General features: G+C 32.2%; 2 protein-coding genes across 2 annotated transcripts; both read left to right on the top strand.

Annotated features, from left to right (window-relative positions):
- The first annotated feature begins 552 nt into the window (after window positions 1–552).
- Window positions 553–12,802, top strand: LOC148172641 (uncharacterized). Its single transcript, XM_088039274.1, has 5 exons — window positions 553–756; window positions 1,084–1,190; window positions 3,750–3,866; window positions 8,994–9,238; window positions 9,290–12,802. The coding sequence occupies exons 2-5, from the start codon at window positions 1,086–1,088 to the stop codon at window positions 9,729–9,731; spliced, it is 909 nt and encodes a 302-aa protein (XP_087895400.1). The 5' UTR covers window positions 553–756; window positions 1,084–1,085; the 3' UTR covers window positions 9,732–12,802.
- Window positions 12,803–13,259: 457 nt separating this feature from the next.
- On the top strand, window positions 13,260–21,736 carry REPTOR (repressed by TOR). The gene is made up of 5 exons (XM_088038733.1): window positions 13,260–13,939; window positions 16,709–17,783; window positions 19,648–20,100; window positions 20,150–20,272; window positions 20,323–21,736. The coding sequence occupies exons 2-5, from the start codon at window positions 16,715–16,717 to the stop codon at window positions 20,409–20,411; spliced, it is 1,734 nt and encodes a 577-aa protein (XP_087894859.1). The 5' UTR covers window positions 13,260–13,939; window positions 16,709–16,714; the 3' UTR covers window positions 20,412–21,736.
- Window positions 21,737–21,864: the final 128 nt, after the last annotated feature.

The following is a 21,864-nucleotide window of genomic DNA, read 5'->3' as shown; positions in this document are numbered from 1 at the left end:
TCCATTGTTGATAATATGATACGCATTTTTCATTCAAGCGTTAACATGATTTTGTACTTGGGCTCTTCCTCCACCAAGAATCTGTCTAGAAAAGTTTGCGAAATTTGACAATTCTTTATTTGAACATCGTATCAATAAAGTTAGTGTCTTTAAATGAATGTTTTAGGCCTAATTCAAAAAAATGCGGATCCGCCATACAAATTAAGCGCTTCTACTTTTTTTCAATTCTTGCTTCATCCGAATCACGTTACAGTCAACGAGATGCGAGTGAAATCAATTAAAATTACATTATTGATGATCAGGAAATAATTTGGAAACCGAAGCATTCAATTTCCTGAAAAATCTGAAAACTTTACAGGTTTCTCTTCATCTAGTCTTGGATAAAAGTTCGTCATGCTTGGCCACAGTTGTCGCAAAAGTACTTTGAAAATAACGTTTCTATCCTTTGGCCACGACACGTCCTTTTTCCGGCATATTTTGCGCAACTAGAAAGGTGCGACGTGCGCTACCATTTCGCTTCCCACCAAATCCTGTGTGAGGGCAGCTGCAGTACAAGGGGAGCGCTCGGGGGCTGCAGACCTCTCCGCACCCTGCGAGTCGATCAATGTGCTTTTCCTCCTATCACTCGTTTGCAAATAACTCCGTCACACAAGATACACATTTACTAAACAGTTCCAGTCGGGTTTTTAGCAAGAGTCTCGGGTTGTTCTTCCAGGTCTAAAGAGAAGTTTTTTTATATTGCTCGTCTTAAACGAGGTAATGTATTCAAGTTATTTCATGCTTCTTTGTCTAGGGTGAGTTATAAGGGAACATATTTTCATGATTATATGGTGGAATTAAAAAAATGCATGCTTTTATTTATTATTTTCTTCTACAAGTTTATGAGTTTGGCTCGACGCGGATGCGAATCCCTTACATCAACGTTTTTGACTTTATTAGTTTCGGTTGCGGTTAGGTGGTTGGGGCACTTAGATCATGAGATATTATGCACAGTTTTATTTTTGTTTTCTAGTTTGTTCAAAGTTAGTAATATTGTTTAAACTTGAATATTCAGTTATTAGCAATGTCTGGATTTATTTCTAGCAATGGAAGAAGTATTGTCAGAGGGAAAGAATTTCAGATTACTTGAAGACTCTGAACTGCCAGACATAATTGAATTTATTGGACAATTTTTACCTCATTCAATTAAGGTGAGATCTACCTGTACCTTAGCACTTCCAAATATGCCTGGAATGCAAAGCCGCTTTTGCTTGTATTTTAGACAAAATGCTAGAAATTTTGTGGACTCATTTAAATCTCTCTTAATACAACTTTCAAGCTTTTTTCCTCATGTAAAATTAGTAGCCGATTTATTTATACTATTTATTAAAGTTTTCTCAATATTGCACAAGCATCCATTACCATGTGTCCCAAACCTTTCAGTTTTGATTAAAATTATTACTTAATATCGTTTATTAATACAAACTGAAAATCATTAAGTATACAAGAGCTGACGCTTCACAATGTTAGTTAAGTGTTAATAGCTTTCGAGTTTACTTGTTTTTGTCTCGCAAGAGCAAAACGTTTACTGCCATAGTTTTAGGATATTATTTTTAATTTTCTATATATTTTTTTAATATTGCAGTATTAAAATCGATAAAAACGTTTTTTGCTAGTATTATTTCACAAAATTCACTTTTCATTTTTATTCAGGAAAATGGCATATTTTCTATGAATTGAACAACAAATTTCCATTAAATCATTATGGGTAGGTACTTGTTTTAGCAGTGGCCGAATTATGCGAGGAAATGGTTTTAAAGTCTGTTACTGAATTTACGCGTGACTGAAATGTAATTAAGAATCGATAATGTTATTTAAAATCTACAGAATGTTTCAAAACGCTCGCATTTAATGGTACATTTTTCGACAAAATCTGAGATTATTTTGCATTGCACAATGTTGAGCCACAACTCATCTTTCTTAGATGGTATTTTGTTGCCAAGTTCCTGCAAAAGTTTTTTCTTCTATTACAAGCAGGTGGCCTGTGATTAGTTTGAAAAACCAAAAATTCCTGAACATTGTGCAACATTAAAATTCGTCTTAACTTTTGACGTAGAATTTATCAATAAGAGTAAGTGCAGAGCTTTGGAACACTTTGTATACAAATAATACAAATATGCATATTATTAATTTGGTGGAGACACTAATTTGCCAATTTATTAATTATTTTGATAATTTATATTGTAGATATAGGTAAATTAAATTTTTCTAAACCTAAATTTTCCTGTAGAGAATTTTTTACACAATGCTGGTTTCTTTACTCCTGCAATTCCTGGGCGGAATGTCAAACAAAGACATTTGTACAAATTGTTCGAGCATCAGGCATAAACTTGTTTTTATTATTTATAGTGCAGATTAGTAGATATTTTGTTATAAATTTAATTGTTTCATCTATACTTTTTGCGATTACTAAAAAACTTTGTATATCCGTTGCTTGTGAAGCTATCTATTAATCAAAATTGACATGTGTCCATTCCAGGTACCTGGTTACAGGTGATTGCTCCTTCGTAAATCGGTAAATTTTTTGCAGAAAAAATGACGTATAGTTATTCATACTATTTTCTGCATTTTAAGGAGTTCAATCAGTAATCATTTCAATTGAATCATATTGAAACAATCAATTGACGTTCTAAGCATTTATTTTGTCGGCATCCTACTGAGATAATTTTTGGTATTTTATTTTACTAAAGTGTTTTGTGTAGGCGATTTCATTTCAAAATAGAAATAGAAGCAACGTTTTAATAAACTTATAGGGTAAAAATAATTCATCGACTCTGTAATATGTTTAACTTTAAATAATGGTAAAAATATACTTTAGCATTTAAGTTTTATTTTATTCTACTTTGGGCGTTTTAATTATTTAGAACAGCGAACAAAGTGGCATTTTTAATCCTGCGGCAAAAATAAAAATCATGTATACAGTTGAAATTGTTAAAATATTAAAACAGTTTGAGATCCATTCACTAATGAACTTTATTGTTAATAAATAATCAACGAATATAGTTTAACCTACTAATAAATATACCAAACACAAATAAATTAATTATTATGAATGTGAGTAACATTAGAAAACGTAGTATTCTAATACTGAAGAACATGTTTTTTTTATATATGTTAGTAAAAAAAGATTATAAAAAACTATAAGAAACTTCCCGTTTCTTTTCTCAAAATTAGTCATTATAGCTAATAAATTTCAGTCAAACTTATATAATTCGGTGGTCCAAAGTAAAGTAGGTTTTTACGTGAGCTTGGTAAATAAACGTTTTATAAACCGCTTAACAATAACTCTAATTTGTCGTGTAAACAGGGTGATTCAAGAGTTTGTGTCATAACATTTGAATGGAACATAATTGAGCAGCAAATTTATATTTCGAATTTTATCAGCACAGCAGCTTCATTTTCAATCTTTGAATATACTGTAAATTTATTTTGAATAAGGGCAGTTCAATACAGTGTTGATGACGTGAATTCGACCTTAAAAAATTAATCATTAAAGGTCTATAGGTACTTATAAACTTTGAATCGTGTATAGTGTATATCAAGCTGAATCTTTTATGAAAAATCACGCAAACTTTATTAGCATGTTTCATGCATACGTGAAAATCGCTCTGCAGTCGGGTAAAATCCAAACATTGCGGATTAGCCAATAACAACATTTTGAAGAGAACATAACGGTCAAATTTACATCTACACACGAATATTTTTTTCAGTTTCATCAAACACTGAAGACGTATTTGAACGATCGAGTTTGGGACTTTCATTTCTACGTGACGAAAACGTGGCCTGATCAACCTGTGATCCTCCACTTTCCTGGCATGACAAGCACGGTAAGCTTTTTATTAGTCCTTTTTTTTCATCCAGGTGAAGGTCGCTACGAAATGTCGCATTTCCCTGCGTAAGAACGGAACTATTTGCAGTGCGGCAATAAACGCTTTCGGTGTTTCTTTACTTGGTTAATCTCTTGTAAAATGTTCATTACTTTGAGTTTAAAACATGAATCGACGGGTGAGTGGATAGAGCATCATTATCGAGATTATTGTAGAAGTGGTGCAAAATTGGGCCTAAATTGTAATAATACTCGAATTATTGAGCGGGCGTCGCGACGTCACGTGAGCGTCGATTTTTTGCCTCTTGCAGATATTGGTAAAGAGCGGAACAACTAAAACTGCGGCCTTTGCCAACATTGTGAGCCTAACTCCAAGAGATGGATGGATATGTGTCGGCGTCATTTTTATTTTTAATTTGGTGTCTGGCATGAATCTCGTGTTGAATTAGTAAGAAGTGGGGACCAGTACATATTTGATGAGTGGCAAAAATAAATTTTCTCGGAAAATCAATAACCAAATTTTTATATTACGTATACAATTTATCTTAAAATTATTTCATGATTAAGTTAAACATTTTTTACTCAACGTGGAGGGCCTCAGAGTGACCTCAAAGTTTTCTATGAAATTTTATGAGCATTGCTAAATTTTATAATACACAATTAGAAATAATAATTATTTAATGAATTTAATGAATAAATTTACGTAATTAAATTGTATTGTGTTGCACGGTACGAACTTATTAATAATAGTAAATAATTGAATATTAATTACAGTTTCTATGGGTGTACAGTAATGAGCCAAACTTTGATGCTTTGTTTAAAATTTGTGAATTTGTTAATATTTTTTAACAGATTGTTTATAATTTTTAGTTATTATATACGCGTAATTATTAATTCGAAAAATTGAAAATATCGTTTTTATTTCAAATCCTCTACGCACATCCCACCTCCTTCAGCCACTAGCTTCACTTATAAATTTGCTTTGCAAAATTTCATTTATTCGTGGCCCTTCGGCTTTCATACCTTGGCTGAAGCAAATGGCTGTCACGAAAATTGGTTGTTATTCATTGCATCGTCAAGAATTCTTTTGTGATTTTGTGTGGTGCCACGGCTCCAAATCTTCATTGTGGTTACCATATCACCAGAAATCTGGCGGAATTGGTCGGTAGGATACGCGGCTTTAAAAGTTCGACTCTGTTTGATTCAACGCAGCATAACAATGTATGTCTTCAAAAATTTTAAAGAGTCTATATCAAATATTATCAGAATTTATAAACAAGAAAAATGATAGTTACTTAAACAATTAAACAAACATTATTAAACAAACAGTAAATTTTGTTCAGTGAATAACCTACGAATTTAGAATAAATGTTAAAAAAATTTTATTATTTACTTCACATGTACTTAGTAAACACTATAAATTATTATTATTATTATTGCCTAAGGTTGCCTTGAAAATAGAGTAACTCAGTCTCTTTGTAGATAATACATAATAATAAATAAGTACAAAATATAAGAGTTTAGGCACACCAAGGCTGATAAAACTAAGTATAACATTATCGTTAAATTACTTTAAATAGGCGCGAAGTGTGTACTTACAAAATAATACTTATTTTCCTAACTATAAAAACAATACGTCATATGGCGTATATTGCAATTTAATTTCTAACTTTGTAACTAAATGATCTTTTTTTTTACTTTTACTCATTATATCCACTTGTTATATTTTCATTGATTGATTGCTTCATCGTCTGGAGTTTTAGATTCAGTGCCAAATCATCTTACTGAATTCGTCATTGTTTGTTACATCGATTCGTTTCAGAAGCTGTAAAACTTTGCCGTGCACAAGATAAGTCGTCAGAACTTGAATAAATTCAAAAACAAAACGAACTTAAGTTAGTTTAGATAAACTCTTTGGAAATAAAATTGTGGCATCTTTTATTTGACACGGATGTATTAAAAACGAAACTTCGGACATTACGCGTCTTCAATATATTGATAGAAATAGCATTCATAAAAAGCAGACACTGAAACTTGTCGAGTTTGATTGAGGTACTACTAAAGCGCTATAGTTATTGAGAAGCCTTTTGTTGACAAACTCGTTAACGATATTAGCGCAGTTAATCCCCTTTTACATGCCGAAGAAAGTAAAATTGAAACTTCTAAACATGTGGTCGAAGAAACAGAAATTAAAAACGATTTGTTTATGCTGATGCTACTATTGAAAGCATTAACGTTAAAATATATTAAGTATGAGAAAACCTTTTACTACGAAAAAGTGTTTTTTTATTTAAAACTTCTATTTAATTGAAAATAAAATACAAATCAACGTTAAGATTAACCGTTTAAGATGATTCTTGTGCCTATTAAATTGACAGTTTTTTATTCACCAATATTAACATGTATTTCTCCTAAAACTTACGTTGAAGATTATTACAATATATTGACCACGGAGTATTGCGCTTCTGTAAAAACCGGGTATGTTTGTAAATATTTAAATCATTGAAAAGGGAATACAATTCTCTTTGTTTGTTGTAACAACTTTACGGAAGTTTCAGATATTTAAAGTCATAAATAAAACAAATTCAGTAGCTACTTTTGTAAGTAAGATATTATTCATTCATACATTTACGACACATACTCGCAACGCTTTTCTTTGGTATCCGAATAAACGAAATTGTTTGTTGTTGCTTTCAGATAAAAACGTTATTTTCATATTTTGGAACGACAGTAATGAATGTTTAATGGCTGCTTTTATAATTATTGAACTTGTTTTACTAAAAAATCGTAAATTGTATTATTTGCACCATCGTTCAAATCAATTGCTTTGAACGTTAAAATTGGTGGATGCGCCGGGACAATATTCAAATAATAATTAATTTTTGTTAGAGTTCTTTGTTATTTTTTGATCAAAAAATAAAAAAAATGTCTTTATGAAATGAAGAGAGATTTATAATAAAAAGAACTCATAGAAACATGTGGTATTATTCCTATTTTTTGTAAGAAACAGAAAATTAATTGAGAATTTTGTTAGCTTTATGGACGCTGGTTTATATTAAGTGAGCGTCTCTTTCAAAGAAGCCGCAGAAAATAAAATCATTATTTATTTCCAGCCCAGAAGAGAAAGTCCATATGCGGCACTTTACTTTATTTTTTAGTCTTTTAGCTCGGAGATATTTTTTAACGCGTTACACCTCTCGTACGATTGAACAAAATTAAATTAAATTTATTGCTCATTTTTCGATTTTTGCACGAATAAGTGGCAAACTCATCAGTTTGTATGACCAACGCACGGATTGTAATTTAGAGAATATACACTTTTATGGGCACAAGACTAAATTCACTTACTAGACCTTGGCCTAGTTGGCTTTTTGCCGAGCTCAAGTTGGAGGTTATTGCAGATACCCCAATTGGTGTTTCGTGACGAAAACAACTATCAAATGAATAATGAATGTAAACTTGTTACCTTTCTTTTTAAAGTGTTTAGTCCGGCATTACAAACTCACACTAGCTTCATATTTATTTTTAGAATGGAACATGCGATTATGTTTGTAATACGTGTTAGAGACTCGTTTGAATACGATCATTGCAGGACTGTGAAAGAAATTACAGACAGAGGGGTGACTTAAGGAGTATAATAGTTATGCTTTTTCAGGATTTTTCGTGCTTGCATGAGTCTTGGTTTCAAATATTTAAAACGCATATAGTAGTTTTGGGGTTTCTGTTAACATAAAGATTAGAAACGATAATAAATCGACCAATGTGTTTTATCAAAACTTTTGTAGCTAATAAATCGGAACGTAGACTCACTTTCGTTTTACGCGTCATTAGTCGTTAGACAGTGGAGTTTTGTGGTTTCTTTCAGCTTTACTTCTATACTAGTTTAGCAATGATAATGTTCTACTATAAATTTTCTCCTGAAATGTAAACTTAAGCCAACGATTTTAATATCTATAGACACGTTATCTTGTCTGAACAAATTTACCCGACCACTTTCTGAATCAAGACAAACATGCCAAATTGGTTTATAAATTAAATGTGTCTCAGAACGACAAAGAACATTGAAGTAGCTTGTTGCTTAAAGTCTCCAATCACTACATTCCTAGCTAAATAAATACTAAGAATGAACTAAATGATTTTACATTTCTTGTTTTTTTGTTTATCACCTTGTAGCACTTAGTAAGCAAATCTTGTGTCCGTTTAGAAGCAGGAAGAATGTGTTATAAATGTAATTCAGCAGATGAATCCATTTGTTTGATTACGTTCCAATAAACCTAATGGATTTGTTACAATTTTATGGCTTTTGTATCACAAACGCGGTTGAATAGATTATACTATACATAAATTATGCAATCCTTGCATAAGACTGCATTATATTTAGTTATTTAGGAGTTACCAGAGCGTAGGCTCATTTCATTAAAAAAGAAATTAATTTCAGAGTAGATTAGGGAGTTAAATATAAAAATCTAGAAATATTTATTGTTTAATTAGCCAATAACTTGTTTTTTTTATTAGAATTAGTTAAACCATTAAAGGCTGTTAAAAAAAATTAATAAAGCAGATCTAGTAATATATAATTTATTTCAAGCTAGTTGTTTCAATATACTTAAACAGAATGAAAACGTTTTGTATAAAAATTATTTCCTGTTTGTGGTATACCTTTCAGTTTTTAACGAGTTTTTATTATTTTTACGGAACGGCTTTTTATGACTGAACAAATCTATTATTTTACAATTTTACTTTCCAAAAAAATATTTTAAAATAATTTATTTAAATATCACAAAATTAATACCAATCCAATTTTATCTCTAATTTCAATTAAAAGCCTTTCATGTGTCGCTATTGTGACTTTTTATGTCATTATACATCCTACAACATTCATAATTTTAATAAACATTTGGCGTTTGTTTTTAGAAATTTGAAAGTCTTCTTGTATTAGCATATCGATTACAAAATCCAATTAAAACAAAATTTGAGTGTAGGTGAAAAAAATTGACCTTTATCAAAAATAGAAGGCATAAAAAAAGATTGCGTTATTTTGTAATGATTTTTTGCGCATGATCATGAACGATTAGAAAACAATTTTCCTTAAAGTTTTGAATAATGGTTTGGTTAATTTGTGTTTTAGCCCAACGGGAAGATTTATGAAAGCTTCAGCGTTTTTTGTCCATGTGATCAACTGGAACATTTGGAATTGTTAGCAGAAGAAGATGTATTAATCGACTGGACACAACCAATTTATCTAAACTTCACCCACGCAAACATAATGAATAAAATCGAGGAATTTTATAGTAAAATAGGAACAATTGAGAAACAATATGGAGATATTTACGCTCTATCCGAACCAACCAAGGAGGATGATAGTATAAATGTGTAAGCCGTAAAAAATTACGATATTATTAAAAATAAGTTTCTTCTTTTTAGGGTATTCGCAGAGGATGCGGAGATGCTGCAGTTAACTCCCGAGCATGCTCAAACCATCCACGATTTATATCCAGCCAACCACATGGAATGTGTTGAAGTTTTTGAAAAATTAATAAAAAAGCTTCCATGCTATGGTGTTTTCTCGGCCACAGGAGAACTTGCGGCGTGGATGGTGCAGTCTTATTATGGAGCCATGTTTTCAATGCAAACGCGACCTGAATACAGAAGGAAAGGCTACGGCCTCATCCTCGCCAAGTACCTGACAAAAGTGGTGACGGAAAGAGGATACCTTCCTTTCGTCGTCATCCGTCCTGAAAACGACGCATCAAAGGCTCTGTATTCTAAACTAGGTTTCAAAAAACATTTCGAAACTGTTAGAGCTATCCTTCGCCCGCATGAAAGAGCAAACGACGAGCAAGGCGGAGGGACGAACAGTCAGTAAACTTTACCACAAGCATTGGTAATAGGCTGCTGACGCACATTTTTAAGCTAGCAGCTTACAACCGTTCACAATCAGCTTCGGTTTCCTCAAAAACATATACCTAGATTACAAATAAATTCAAGTCCATTTTGGGTTTAACCGTAATCGGAGTTTGCTCATTTATACAGTTATCGTACCATCAACATGCAGAGAAATTTCTGGGGATTTTCTTCCAAAAAGTTAGATCTTCCGATTACGGTGGAATTGTAAATTAAGAAAACTGCACAATGAAAAAATTTATACAGTTTTACATAAACGAGATCTTAAAAGTGTTAGGCACAGAGTAATAAAATCGTACCGTAAACGCAAAAATATAATTTCCGTTCATGCGGAAAAGTATGTACAACACGCAAAACAATTATTTAAAACTGTCACCGTACTAGTGTTAAATTACGAAGTTCAATTCTGGGAAGGTGGAGCAAGCAAAAAAATGGATTGTTAATTGAGAGCGGAATAGACCGCATTGTTGAGTCATATTTTCTCGTTTCAAATAAAAGAGTCTCATTAGCAGATATTAACATTTTTATTACACCCATTTTGTTTGTAGCCCAATTTTACATTTTACAATATTTCGCTTGTGCTGCTCACCTTAAATATAAGAAGCTTCTATGAATCTCTTCAGAGCCAAAATCTAATTAATCATTAAAATATACCAACTAGTTTGTCATCATAAAGATGACTTTGTTTGTTGTAGGAGTAATAATAATATTTAATACTGAAACACTTATCAAAATTAATGATAAGCAACTCTTAGATAAAATGAAGTACAAAATGAGCAGCTAAATTAGCTCTTTTATTAAAATTAGCGGGTTGCTCCACTTCCCTAAACATAAAATTAAACTAATTCTCTTTTAACCAAGAACCGAAAGTAAACACTTTTTACTTAACGATACTACTATTTAATAAGAAAACATTATATCTCCAGGAATAAAATATTAAATAATTTCGATCTTGTTGTAGCTTCCAGAAAACTGACAATTAATTGTTTAATATTTTGCAGATCCTTTTAATAATTCAAGAACGATAACAACGAGAAATTGTTCAGTCATCTTTAAATCATAATTTTCTGTAAAAAAGTTTGTTTTTGTAGTTATATGAAAATTTAAAAGTGCCATGATAAACTAAAGTTATAAAAAAGTAGTTTGTGCAAAAACTGTGCCGCACTAAAAAGAAGTAAAAATTAACAAATTTTGAACAATTTCTTTTCACCATGACAGGTACACAAATCTAAATATTTTGCCTATATTTTTTGTTACCGAGCGCTCCCTTACAGACACAATAATATTTGTTATTGTTTTATTCAAAAAATGTAGTTCTAACTTGTTTTCACTACGAATTTTTAATAAATTTCTATGACAATTAAATCGTTCTTCATTGTGCAGAAAACTTAAAGCCATTATACATTACAATTCGAAAAAAGCAACGATCTTTAGAATAAAAAATCAGATGCTATTGTATGCAACAATTTTTAGAGCCCATCAATGTCAGCACACTAGTGGAAATTTCAACAGTTTTTGAATGGTAATTTTGAGCTTTAAAACTAAGATGTGATTGTAATTTTTGAAATTTCCACGTTACCTTACTGCAATCTTGCAGCATTCTTAAAAATAAAATTGACTCGACTTAGATCCTTAAAATCTATATCTTGCACCAAAATTGCTTAAAATCTTGCCTGAAACTTATCTTTCACTTTTTTCTCAATTGATCGGTTTAAAAGTTGTTTCAGTGACAATGTACATCCACACCTGTTTGTTTTTGTGTCGTTTAGTGTCGTTTATTTTTATAGACGTTTAAAAGAGACAAACTTTTCTTGAACATTCAGACTTTGTATGGTTAAATTCTGATATTCTGACTGAATGCAAGAGAGTTTTCTCGTTTAAAAATCCTTCCTCAGAAAGGCTGTGCTATTCTTAACATAGAAATGATGAATCTAGTTTAAAAAACTACGACTGTTGACTAGATTGATTTGCCGCTCTTAATCGACATTCAAAATGGGACTTCAAAAGATCGCGCGCGTTGAAAAGTTCTACCACTTGGTTTAAACATTTTTGAACACCAAAGCTGTAATTTTTAAAGCATTTATAAACCATTTTGCTTAGCCTTCCACTACAATTTTAGAATTATAATGTTATGACGAAAAGATGTTATCAACGAATTAGGACTTTAAACAACGTCGAGAGTAGTGTCAAGCTGAAGAGACAATCGCTGAAGATGTTTGATCACAATGTGCTTTATGAGGATAAATAAGGCTGTGAATATAGTGGAAGTCTAAGAACTCAGTTCGAATCTACGTAAAATTCAGATAAAAAGTGGTAAAACTTTTGGCATATTGTCTAATGAGATCAAACTTTACAAAATAGTAACGTACACAAAAACAACATGGTCGTAATATTATAAACCAAATATTTTGTAATAATCCACACGTGCGCCTGAAAATAATCGTTGCATGTAGCTACTTCTGTGTTACAAACTTACTGTTAAAGTTGCTCAAACAATTTCATCCATTTAGAATAAGTAGCGAGTAGAACGTGACCATAACTTGAAAAAGCTCCAACGTGAAACTTACACAGTAGCGCTTATTCGCGGAGTTAACAATTTCTGAACACTGTGATTAAAAGAATTAAGACTGAAACGAGGAAATACTATCTATATGTATGGAGGTAGATTAGATCTGGTTATATTTTAGTAAAAATCAATATTTTGAAAGTTATGGTCATGTGAACAACTTTGTTATTTTTTGACGCACGTGTGATCACCAAGGATCGTTTAGTGCTTTAAATCCACCATATCTAATTTTTTATAGGATGGTGTAAAAATTTAGAAATGAAACTTTAAGGCGATTGTAGGCCGGCTGATTAGCTTCTTGTTGTCAGTTTTGTGAATGTAAAACTTTTAACAAGACGGTCCAGACCAGCCATTGTGATATTTAATTGTAGATACAGCATAAAATAAGCTTTGATTATACGCCCTAGAGTATAGTCAAAGATGTAATTAGATTATGAAAACGGAAAAAAATAAAAGCGTTGCCTATATCTTTTTTTGAATTAACGCGGCAAAGTGCGCTTGTTGCCCAGTTGAAAAACCTATTCTCTTTCAAACAACAAATTGGCGTTGACAGTTTTTAAAATATACCTACTATATTATTATAAGTACCATATTTCCATTCATTTTATGTGTAAAACTAGGCCTATAGAACATAGAAATACACATAAATTAGAAACGACCAAAAGTGGTGTGGATTTGTTTAAACACAAAGAACGTGACGTTGATGTTTAAACTATTCACCATCAACTATATTTTACTTCGTCAAAAGAAAAATAAAATCTTTAAAAGTAATTCTGCTTTTTATTTATTAATTTTGGAAATTTTCAAATTCCCACGCAAGGTGCAGCACATGTCAAAAAATTTACAGTTTCCTACTTTACTGATAACTGGTTTCCTCCAGAGATGTCGCGGCTGCTGTTGATGTTTGGGTTTATTTTTATTATTTGTATTTCTCGAAAGATCACGTGTGTTTGTGACTTTGTGAGTCCCAAGGCCGATAATATCATATCCACAGCCAAGTTCTGACGCTGACGTCAGCGAAATTAAGTGTTTGCAAATAAAGGAAATGGCTGACAATGTGGACGATCAAAGTGTGCTGTGTAATACTAAAACAGTGATACTAAAAGTCGGACAATTTGGTTAAAAACAGTGATAAGGTGAAACATTTCATGTTAAAATAGTGGCCATTCAGTGAATGTGATAACGTCGATATTTAACAATCTAAAAATAATCATCGAAATTTTGTGTTGTGTTGACGTTGCAGAATTCTTGAAAAAGCTGTACGCTTAGTTTTGCACAAAGTGAACACCCTCATTGGTGCAAGTCGGTCGTTCTCGTTTCCCATTGGTGCAGAAAATTGATTGAATGTATTCATGTGACCTTTATTAAACCTGGTTTATTGTTTCGCATATTTTGTGATTTAGCATAAAATTGTTGAGTTTGTTGTGTTATCGTGTGGTTTCTCGCGGGTTTTGTTTTGTTTTGAAGTGGACAATAGCCTGTGACAACGTCGGTGGAAATAGCGAGGGGCTACCAAGGGTTCCATAACATTGAGTCATGCTCATGGTCTGATTGTTATGGTGGATTTTCACTGAGTCAACGCGGGATTTGAACTTTTATCCTTGGTATGATAATGTTCGGCGCTCATTCAGCGAAAAAGGTCGCACTGTTATCGCAGCTTTTTACGATTTTAGAGTACTACAACTGTCATCTTGCTTCCACTTTTACATGTTTTGTTTACAAGCTGTTGTTTACATTGACCAGAAGCGGAGAATATTGATTCATAAAACGCGAAAACACGATTGGCTTATGTTATTGACGTATTGTTTATCTCTTTTTCTTCAACAGCACGTGTCAGGTTGAGTATTTACCTTCCAAACAACAACAAACAACAATCAATTAAAATCGCTCTGATCAAGTCATCTTTGCAATGATCGGAGATGTCATGATCACGGGATCACATAATGACTTTCAAAACCATTTCCGGGTTTATTTTTTGCTTTTTTCGATTTCCTAATGTTGTGTAATCGCGTTCAAATGTGGAACGACCAATTACATTGCTCTTTTTACATTATTTGCTGATAAGGCCAATTAACTAAAACAGACCAGCAATAAATTATCATATGTCACTATTTGATTTTGATTTGTGTATCATTAAAACAGGGCCAACTTCAAGAGTATTCCGTGACCTTGATGATAACTATTTGCATGTGAATTGGTGGCTTGTTTGAATTTTGTAATTTTAATCAGATATGAATGGAAGGAAAATTAATGCGACATCTTTACTTTGTAAACAAAGAACTGGGCGATTTCACGTGGTCAGATAAACATTCGAATACTTAGAATTGAGTAACCAGCCAAACGTGTGCAAAGGTCAAAGTTGTAAATTATTATTATTAAAATGTGCATTTTAAGTGTCGTCTGTCATAATTATGAGTATGACATAATAATTAACACCAAAAGAAAAATGTAAATAAATAAAAAGCTACTTGGTTACGTAACTACTTTTTCTTACTACAGCAGCTAAAAGAAGACTCTTGAGATAGTTCGGGATTTTTTTTAAGGGTATTTCATATCACTTTCTTATCAATTGTTGCAATGGTTAGCTTGTGAAATATGAATAAACGCGAATGGTTCAAAGCACTCATTGAGTCATTCTGTTGAGAGTCCAACTACTGTTTATGATCGCAAGTAAAACAGTGTTGTTCCTAATTAACAAGCAAAATTAGTCTTCTTAAAGTGGGTGGAGTTTTTTATGCACCGAGGGCGTTAAGATGTTATGAACGGGGATGCTCGTTATTTTGTCTGTCTTTTTAGAAAGTTAGAACTTATGCAAAAGGTTTGAAATGTTTACAGTCGGCTGTTAAAAAGTTTTTATATTAGAGTACGCCGCTAGAATGTTTTCCATGTTTAACGAAAATGGCAAATGTGAAAAAGTATGCGAGTTTTTAGGGCAAGTCTCCAATATTCAAAAGTCAAGAGTATTTTTTTTTGTTTTGATTGTAAACAAAATAACAATTCCATTCAAACTCATTTTCATTCCGATGACTCGGCATTATTTAACGTGATAAAAACGTGTTGCAATGAAAGTGTTGAAGTCACGAATGATGATACTTAAATAACATTAAAAAGAGCGAAAAGTTCCTTGTTTGAACTGGTGTAGTTTTTTTTCAAACTAAACTACCTTCTCAATAAAATGAACTTATGTTTTGGCTGCGTTTTCTGTGACATTTGGAATCAGAATCTGAAGCTTCTTTAAAATGTATTTCAGTTCAAAATTTGTAATTAATTTTATTTTCATAGTTTCAAAGTTTTGGACTTAAAAATGCGATGTTTATACAACGGTATGCTTGTAAATTAAATGTTAAGGAATTGGCATGTGGAATTAAAAAATTAAATATTATTATCAATGTTTTAGCTCTTGAGGAATTTCTATGCTTATTTCTGAATACTAAGAAACTGTTTTATGACCTTATGTCATTCTGATACATTCAACATTGTAGTAAAGTGTTGAAAACCAGTTCTCAGTACAAGCTACATTTTTAAGTTCAGTTGATTACAGAACGATAAATTTAACATTTCCAACATTCTAGTATAATGAAGGAAATACTTTATTAAGGTATTACAAACTTATACCTACCTAATCGATAACATTTTTTACAACATAAATTGTTGTTTTCCAGTACTATCGCTAATTTTAAGCATCACGTCAGGAAGTCGGTAAACACAACATGACTGTATACGTGTAGTATGTAAGTTTTATACGTATAAACAATATTTAAAAAAAATTAATTGTACATAAACCGGTCTCAGTAAATGCTGTTATAGTTATAGGCATTGTTTAAAAACAACGTGTTATTATTATTCTTTTGATAATTTTAATTCTTGTTCAAATAATAAGACACGTGTTTAATCGGAAATAAAGTTTTTAAGCGGTGCTGCCTGTTAAAACACCACAAAAAATTTCGGAATGCAATTTTTTTATAAACTTATTTTGTTATTCCGTTTTGAATGTCGTGTGAAACTCGAATAATAAGGTACTGTAAAAACTAATTCCAAAGTTTTCATTGACACATTTGTTGACTTATTTTATCAGTAGTGGATTGTGATAACTTAAAATTGAGAACGTTCCTGGAATTGATTAATTTATAATTAAAGAAATCTTTTACAGCCCGTAACTGAGAACATAAAGATAGCACAGCACATAGAGATTATGATTGATAAAATGTGTATTGAAGTTTTATCACAATTAAATTTACGTTGTAAACCCCTAATTAGACATTTTTATTATTTACTTTTGAAAAATTGACTGTAAATCGTTGGTATACCCACCTAATATAATAATAATTATGATTTCCAATTTTTGTATATTTTCCCTATTCTTTTTGTTTCAGTGAATAATGAGTGATTTCACTCGCAACTTCTTCGTAGATCCTGGAATCACGATAAAAGAAGAACCTCTTCGCGACGAAACCTCCATAATGAACACATCCGCAAGTGTTCCAATTCCGACTCGACGAATTATGGAAATGTCCGATTACCGCGATTTCGGCATCGAGTTAGATAATTCTCAGTCGCCTCTTTATCAAGACAGTTCATTGGGCAACCTACAAACCCCAGACGGTTTTGACAGTACAACAATGTGGGGCAACCGCGTAATCCTCGGTGAGGACTCGATTAAACAAGAAGCTTTGATCCACATGGACGACGATGATATCTTCCAAGTGGACAAAGCTGACTTAATCCAAGGGCCTACCCTCGCGGAATTAAATGCAAACGACGACACTCTTTTGGGTGATTTGAACTTTGACGATTTGTTGTTACCGGAGGAAGGTTCTTATTTAAGTATGGGCCAGAAAATATCGGTGCCGTTTCTTCACAATTCGAACCATTTAAACAACAATAGTCCGATAGTCACAGCGGCGTCGTCGTGCCCACAACCTAGTATGTTTTTCTATAGAGACCTAGATTTGCCATCCAGTGTACCAACGAATAATTACGATCTTTTCAATTCGAAAACGCCGGTTTCGGCATTCTCACCTGCGAATTCAAATTCACCTCTCTTGCAATCGTCTCCGGTACGAGTTAATTCAGGACAGCCTAAACATAGTACTCTTCATGAACTCTTGATGAAGAAAGAGAATTATGTTTCGCCTGATCGTGGTCAAACGATACCAGTGACGACGGGTCCGGCAGCCACATCACCAAATGTTCGCGTCCAAAGATCGCACACGTCGAGGTTATCTTCGTCAGCTCCGAATCATGTGGGATTCGCAGATATTTGGCAAAGGAGAGAACCACGAAAACATCTTCTCTCGACGGGGTCATTGGCAGAAGCTGGATCCACTTCTTCGATTTCAACCGGAGGAATTTTGAGTCCAGATCCTCAAGATTTCTCACACGATGAGTTTGACACTGATGAAGAAAGCGATGGAGATCATCATTATGAAGATGTTTCATCGGAAAATGGTAATTATTGATTTAGGGATTATTTTTGCTGTTACTTGGCATGTTGTTTGTTTCAAATGCGAGGCTAATTAAAGAGCTCGCTCAATTTAATTTAGTTGCACTATAATTAAACATTGTTTTGTTTACGAATTAATTAAACAAAAATTGGTGTTGCAGTTAGCGCTCAAATACGGGGTCAGTCAGGAGTTTAAAATTTCAATTGTGACAATTTCTCTGGTATAAACAATGTTATGCAAATTTAATTTAAACATTACCGGCTTCTCAATACTTCAAGTCAACAAGTATTTCAACGTAACAGTTCATTACCATTTTTGCAAAACTAGTATAAATAAATTTGTAGTCATCATAAAAATTGCCTATTCTCGTACTTTGTCCACCATTTTTTCATGAATCATTGAAGATTTTTATGAAGGGAAAATGCAAATATATGTAAAACCACATCTTGTACTGTTAGTAATGATAATGACATTGCTTTGAGAAAAAATATGCTCTTGAAAGGTTACAACAGAATGAGCACGTGTATGTTGCCTCTAGACATGTTTGTTTATCTTGGAATGGGATTGATAGGCAATCGATTATTGGAAACAATAGATTGAGGTGGTTTAAAAATAGGATTCTGATTATAAGAAATGTAATATCTCAGGGAGGAGAATTTCGATACGAGAGTGGATTTTATGCAATAAACTGAAGCTGACAGCGTTTAGTTCAATCAAAATAAAAATAAGAGTGAACTTAAAATAGTCAGTACTTCACTCAAATCATGGATATTTTTATCTCGCAAAATGGGGCAGGTGTGCAAATTAACATGTAAATGTTTTCATACATGACTACAAAATCGACAGACTATTTTCGATGCATGCAAACATTGGTACAATTATGATTCGAGTACCGTTATCTGAGAATTCTAAGTTACATAGTTTCACACCGATTAACGTTTGAAACCACACAAACAAAAAAGTGAAATTCCAAGACTAGAGTGAAAAAGCACTTCCTCTATTTTGTTATTGATATGTGCATTTGTGGCTTCCATTTCAAAACAATTTTTTCTCTTTGACCGTACCAATAAATTATCAGATTATCACACATAAACGCAAAAACAAAAAAATATCTTGATAAACATAAAAAATGTTGTTTGTTTACAGTTAAATTATTGATCTATGCATGTTTGTGCAGACTTTCGTTTGAATTAATTTTAAACAGTAAGCAGCGAAATTACTTTCTGTTTATTAATGAATGTGTTTATATTTTCCTGTTTGGAATTAAAATTAGTTCAGTTTATTAGACTGTAATATAACAGATTTATGTAATTTAAACAATTTATTTCATCATCATGTGTTATTAAAATTGTGTTAACTTGAGATTATTTACAGTTCATAAAACATGTAGAAATAAAATATTGCAATGATGGGATTGTTCAGATCCGACGAGGATATTATGCATCCAGTGTTCGGGTAAAAAGTGAAAAGTTGGTGGAATTATTAAATCTGTTGGAAGGCCAAACGAGATAAAAGTTCAGGGTGTTATGTAAATCATTTTTCTTTTTATGAGTTTTTTGTACCTAATTCTTACGATTTCTTGGGGTATGAAAAAGTAGGTCTAACTAAATTGTTGACTTTATTGTAGCCTCTCTTTTTTAATCATTGGTAATAGCGTCTGTTGGCGTTCCCAAATTTGTCTGCTTCCACAACAGTGCTCTTGTGGGTGTAATATATGTATTAAACTAACCTCGCCACAGCTGATTCATCCTGAAAATTCACAGTAATTCGAAAAACCCGGACACATTCTATTTAAAATAAAAAGACACTTGGCTACGACCCACTTTTTATGAAAACAAATAAAAATAACCCCTTGTTGTTCTTTTTAGATTCCGATGATGACGAACACGTGTCTAAACACTCCTCAAATAGCAAGAAAGAACGCTTTTTTTGGCAATATAACGTTCAAGCGAAAGGGCCGAAGGGCCAAAGGCTGGTAATGAAATGTAAAATGGAAGATCCACACGTCCTCCACGAAATAACAGATCCGGTTTTTAGCCCTGATTGTTCTGTTAGAGGTATAAAACATAGCGGTAAAGCTCGTAAAGGGGATGGAAATGATTTAACGCCTAATGCGCGTAAACTTTTCAACATCGGGAAAGAACTGGATAAGTTAGGACGAATTATTAATGATATGACGCCGGTTAGTGAGCTACCTTTTAATGTACGACCAAAGTCGAGAAAAGAGAAGAATAAGTTAGCTTCGAGAGCCTGCAGGTTGAAGAAGAAAGCGCAACATGAAGCGAACAAGATCAAATTGAGTGGATTGGAATCAGAACACAGTGAGTCAAAAATGTTTGTTTTTTTATAGATTCTATTTTTTTGTCAAAGGAAATATCCTCAATGGACTCGCACAGTCAAAGGAGTTGCTACTTGCCAAGTTACAAGATCAACCTGTAGAGAACCAAGAAGAACTTTCCACGCGCATCGAAAATGTCTTTAAAGTGTCAACAAGTAAGCGAATATTTTTAGCACAAACCTTAATTCAAATTGTGTTTTTACAGGAATGAAAGTGGCGGGCTTCACAACAGACTACGTGAATAAAATTCTAGATAGGTTAAAAAAAGGTCAGCCGTTGGAAGACGCAAATTAATCATTAAAATCTTCAAATTGGAATCTCTAAGGCATTTTAGTTATATAAAATATATGTACATTATATGAAAATTATTTATGTTTGGATCTAATCGATCGCTTTTTTACTTCGTTTGTTTTGCCTTTTTTGTATTTGTTGTTTAAATTATGCGTGTAGTTTTATTATAGTTCCTATTAGTTTAGTTTTTGTTTGGTTATAATTTTGTTGAAAAACTTACACATGGAAAACGAGTGTCTAAAGATCGGACCACTAAATTTAAGTCTTGGTCAATTTGCTATTGTTTGAACTTTTTAATTTTTGCAGTGATTGGAATGGCACCTTGTATGTCATGTTTTTTCTTGTTTGCATGGAAAACTCAATGGTCTATATTATCTTATGGTCAGTGTTGATATAATTAAACTTGATATATTGTTAACTTCATGTAGATTTTATTATGAATTTTAAAAAAACATCGCAATGTGCTTTATTTGAAAGAAATAGGTATTTTACTTGGCAGTTGTTGAAGTAATTTGTACGAAACCAAATTAACAGTGAAATGAAAATTCGGCAGTTATGTTATTTTATTTATAAGCTTCTTAGATTGTTAGTTGTAGGAGGTGTAAGGCAGTGAAAATACGGTGACCTGCAGATTTCTGTACTCTGAAAGGAGTAGTAGATTATCTAAAAATTATAACAAAGATAAGTATATCTATTTTTGAAAGAGTTTTGGGATGACTATATTTTTCTAAAAATGTAAGCACACCAGATTTGTGGAGAATTGTGATTAGATGATAATGTGTTCAGTTTGTGATAGCTTTCTTTATATGATGTAAATATAATGCAAAAAGTAAGCTCAATGTAATCAGGTATTTACATTAATCAATAGGTTTTATAATGTGACAGAATATACATTTAAGGATTTATAAATTAAGTTTATTTTCATACAAAGGGCTGTGTTTTAGGGTATAATTATTTGTGTGTGAAGCCAAGTAAAATACATGGTGTTGACCGGCAGTATCTCGTATATTGCTTTGGCGTGTTGGAGTCTCCTTGAGCCTGTGATGGCTATAATTATATTTTTACAAATTAAGCAGATACGACAGATAATTATTATCCAAAGTTTCTGATATAGTTTTATACTTGTAGTTGTAAATATTATGCCATGCTTTTCTTTATAATTATGTTTTGTATTTTATCGATTTTGATAGTTACAGTTCTCCGTTAATTTATTTTTACCAGTTAAGTTTGTAACTCTGTCGATTTTTGTTTAATGTTTCATTAATAATAAAATGCTATTTGTATAAGCACATTATGAACATCTAATTAAAAAAAATCCTTCAATTGTACATTTTTTTTCATTTTCAGCTAAATCGTTTATAAATAATCTCTTATCCATAATTAAACACTGTGTAGGATCAATTACTGTGTAATAATATTCATGACAACTGAGAAGTTTAAATTTCCCGCTTTCCCC

This window comes from Gnatocerus cornutus, chromosome 6 (genome assembly GCF_029298725.1).
Source record: "Gnatocerus cornutus isolate USDA-ARS CGAHR chromosome 6, icGnaCorn1.1, whole genome shotgun sequence".
Classification (NCBI taxonomy): Eukaryota; Metazoa; Arthropoda; class Insecta; order Coleoptera; family Tenebrionidae; genus Gnatocerus; species Gnatocerus cornutus.
This window is presented reverse-complemented; position numbering and strand designations above follow the sequence as displayed.

What these genes read in the sequence shown, in the direction of transcription:
- REPTOR (XM_088038733.1), top strand. Translation starts at nt 16,715, where the DNA reads ATGAGTGATTTCACTCGCAACTTCTTCGTAGATCCTGGAATCACGATA. An exon ending in AGATGTTTCATCGGAAAATG is followed by an intron (nt 17,784 to 19,647) that starts GTAATTATTGAT and finishes TGTTCTTTTTAG; the next exon opens with ATTCCGATGATGACGAACAC. An exon ending in TGGATTGGAATCAGAACACA is followed by an intron (nt 20,101 to 20,149) that starts GTGAGTCAAAAA and finishes TTTTTGTCAAAG; the next exon opens with GAAATATCCTCAATGGACTC.
- LOC148172641 (XM_088039274.1), top strand. Translation starts at nt 1,086, where the DNA reads ATGGAAGAAGTATTGTCAGAGGGAAAGAATTTCAGATTACTTGAAGAC. An exon ending in TTTTACCTCATTCAATTAAG is followed by an intron (nt 1,191 to 3,749) that starts GTGAGATCTACC and finishes TATTTTTTTCAG; the next exon opens with TTTCATCAAACACTGAAGAC. An exon ending in TTCCTGGCATGACAAGCACG is followed by an intron (nt 3,867 to 8,993) that starts GTAAGCTTTTTA and finishes TTTGTGTTTTAG; the next exon opens with CCCAACGGGAAGATTTATGA.